The sequence below is a fragment of the Arachis ipaensis genome, chromosome B08 (assembly GCF_000816755.2).
Source record: "Arachis ipaensis cultivar K30076 chromosome B08, Araip1.1, whole genome shotgun sequence".
NCBI lineage: Eukaryota > Viridiplantae > Streptophyta > Magnoliopsida > Fabales > Fabaceae > Arachis > Arachis ipaensis.
Window position 1 is genome coordinate 6,246,543 of NC_029792.2, and position 3,069 is coordinate 6,249,611.

Below are 3,069 nucleotides of genomic sequence, written 5' to 3' on the forward strand. Positions count from 1 at the left end.
AGTGGAAAAGAGAGAGAAAGGAGAAGGAGAGAAAGAGGTGATAGAGGGTGGGGGAAGAAGAGGGAGAGGGGGATGAGAAAGAGAATGATGATGATGTAGAGTGAATGATGATGCCACGTGGTAATAGTAGAGTCACATCAGCAGTTCGGTTGTTGACTCACGTTGAAAATAAATTGAAAGACTAGTTATTAATTGAAATATTTACTTTCGAAAGATTAAGTTGATTTGAAATGTTGGTAAAGTGTCAGAAAGAAAGCAGAGGCCGAGAGATACACGTGCAAGTGTTAAGTGGAAAATATTTGACACGGACTCAATTTTGACACTTTGATAAATCGAACAGTTATTCGAAATGGAGACGGTCACATAAGTGGGGATTTCAAAGACTTTCTCTGAGTTAGGAATTTGTTGGTAATGCTCATGGGCAAAGGAGCGGGAACGGTTACGCAGAAATCCGCACACAAGGCAACATCGTGCAATTGATGGTCGGTTGTGGAAACAAGTTATAAATATGAGTAAGACTTAGGAAATAGGGGTTGGAACTTGACTTCAGAAATTACTCACGCACACTCACATTCCAGCGACTTTCTGAGTCTGCTTCGAGTCAAATTTCTGTAGGGTTCCTTCCACTTGTTTTTATTTTTCATTTATAATTCCTGCAAAACTTTACTTTTCGTGTTCAATTTATCTTTCGAGCAACTTTAATTTCATTGTCAAATTTACATTTCATTACTTTCACTTTTCATGTTGAAAGTCCTTTGACCCAGTTGGAGGCATTTTAATTGCTTTATTTTTCAATTCAATGCAAACCATTTTTGATTGTAGTCAGTTTTACTTTTCGAAATCTTTATTTTACACTTTTTTCAGTTCTTTGCACTTTCCGAACTTAATTCTCTTTTAATGCTTATCTAATTCGAGGACCTTTGATACACTTATAGAAAAAAATTGGTACCCGCAAAAGAGGAGTAGGTTTTGCTCCCAGACCATTAGAATCGAACTACCATCGATTTGCTAAAAATTGACAAAATAAATTGGCACGTCCAGTGGGACAGTTTTAAACTGAAGTGTGTCAAAAGATTTTTTGTTGTCATTTGGTGTATGCAATTGAGAAGTGGAAGGATTATTCACATGACTGATGAAGTATCAAATGTGAATGGTGGATCATCTACCAATGACAGCATACTAGTAATTGTGCAATCTTCGGATGTTACTTCACGTTCAAAATGTTTGGTTGTTAGTGAAAGTACAGTAGTTACTAGTGTACAAACTGAAAATAATGGGCGTAATATTCGTCCACGTGGTAATTTACCACCATTCCAGCCTCCAGTAGCTACTGGTTGGCCTCCTTATGGCCTTCCTCCCGGTTATACTCCACCGGTGAATGGTTTTGTGCATCATGTTCGTTTTGGAAGTGTAAATGGAGTAAATACTTCTCAAAACCCACAATAGCATTCCAAATTCTCTCGTGATTATAATGTGGACTCTACGTCGAATGCCTCTAATTCCATGGCGATATTTCGACAACATGTAGAGGAAAGTCATCATGATTTGGTCAACTTATTGACTCAACAAATGGCTACAATTCTAAATCCTATGATGGCTGATCACGAATCGAAATTCGAACGTCTTGCAAGGCAAGTTGGGCAGATTGCTCGAATCCTTGATTATGATAAAGGTGAAAGGCATGATGTCAGGGGAAATAATGAAGGATTCGAAAATATATTTCAAAATGAAAACAAGGTTTTAAATAGAGAGAATCTTCAAATAATTCCCCGTGGTCAAAATGCAGATGATGTTCTAGCCCGATTACATGCTAATCATGGTGGTGAACGTTATCAAGTCACAAGAATTATGGAAGAGGTACTCAATCGAGTTGGTTTGAACGTTGGTTTTATGAACCAACCCCATTTTGTCTCTGCTTTTTCTCAAGTTGTTCAAATGGCTGAAGTGCCAAGAGGGGTGAAAAATCCAAAAATAATTACAAAATTTGCTGGGAAAGTGAGAGACTCAACTATTGAACATGTCGCTCGATATTTGGTCGAGATTGGGAATCTAGCCAATGATGAGAATTTAAAAATGAATTTTTTCCTTCTTCATTAGCGAAGAATGTGTTTACTTGGTTTTTGAATCTTAGACCAAATTCGATAATGACGTGGAGTCAGTTGAAAACTGCTTTTCATGCTCAATTCTACCGAGGGGAGTTGAATGTAGCAGTTACTGATCTAGTTGCTTTGAAACGAGAAGATGGTGAAACTATTGATGATTATATGATACGTTTCAAAAATGCTAGAAGATGATGTTACATGTCATTACCTGAGAGTGAAGTGGTGAAAATAGCAGTTATGGGGTTAGGATTCTATATGCGTCGAAAACTGCTTAATGTGCATATACCTGACTTAGCCCATTTAGCTGAAAGGGTTCGTCAGGTCGAACTTATGAAGAAGGAAAAGGAGAAATATAAGAATGAACAAAGGTTAAAGAATAAACCTTTTACTCAAAAGGAAAAGGTTGCTTATGTGGCCATGGATTCCTCGGAAGAGGAGTTCGATTTCGAGGCGGAGGTTGATTTGACTGAACTTAAGAAGGGTCCTCCATATGTTTGTTTTTTACTTAAAAAGCTCCTTAGTAATTAAAAGTTGAATGATTCAAAACTAAAGAGTGAAAAGAAATATAGTTTTGATATCTCGAAATCTGATCAGATTTTTTATGTGTTGCTTAAAGATAAACAGTTAGTTCTACCTAAGGGTAGAACTTTACTTTCGGTGAAAGATTTAAAAGGAAAGCCTTATTGTAAATTTTACCAAGCAACCAGTCATTCGACTAACAGTTGTGCTCGTTTCAAGGACTTGATTCAGGAGGCCGTTATGGAAGGACGTTTGAATTTTGATGATGGGAAGAAAGAGATGAAAGTTGATACTGATCCTTTCGATGCTGAAGCTGGTTTTGTTGAACCATATTTTGGAGTAAATATGGTTGGAATGTCTTATGATTTTTAATGTGGCTTTAGGTGATTTCGTGTCACAAGTCCGATCTGTATACCCTGGTGTAGGGGATGGATTATTAGAGTTCCTT

At 37.2% G+C, this 3,069-nt stretch overlaps 1 protein-coding gene across 1 annotated transcript; it reads left to right on the top strand.

The window, feature by feature from the left end:
• LOC107610368 lies at positions 1,504–2,097 on the top strand. The gene has a single exon (XM_016312425.1). The coding sequence runs from the start codon at positions 1,504–1,506 to the stop codon at positions 2,095–2,097; it is 594 nt and encodes a 197-aa protein (XP_016167911.1).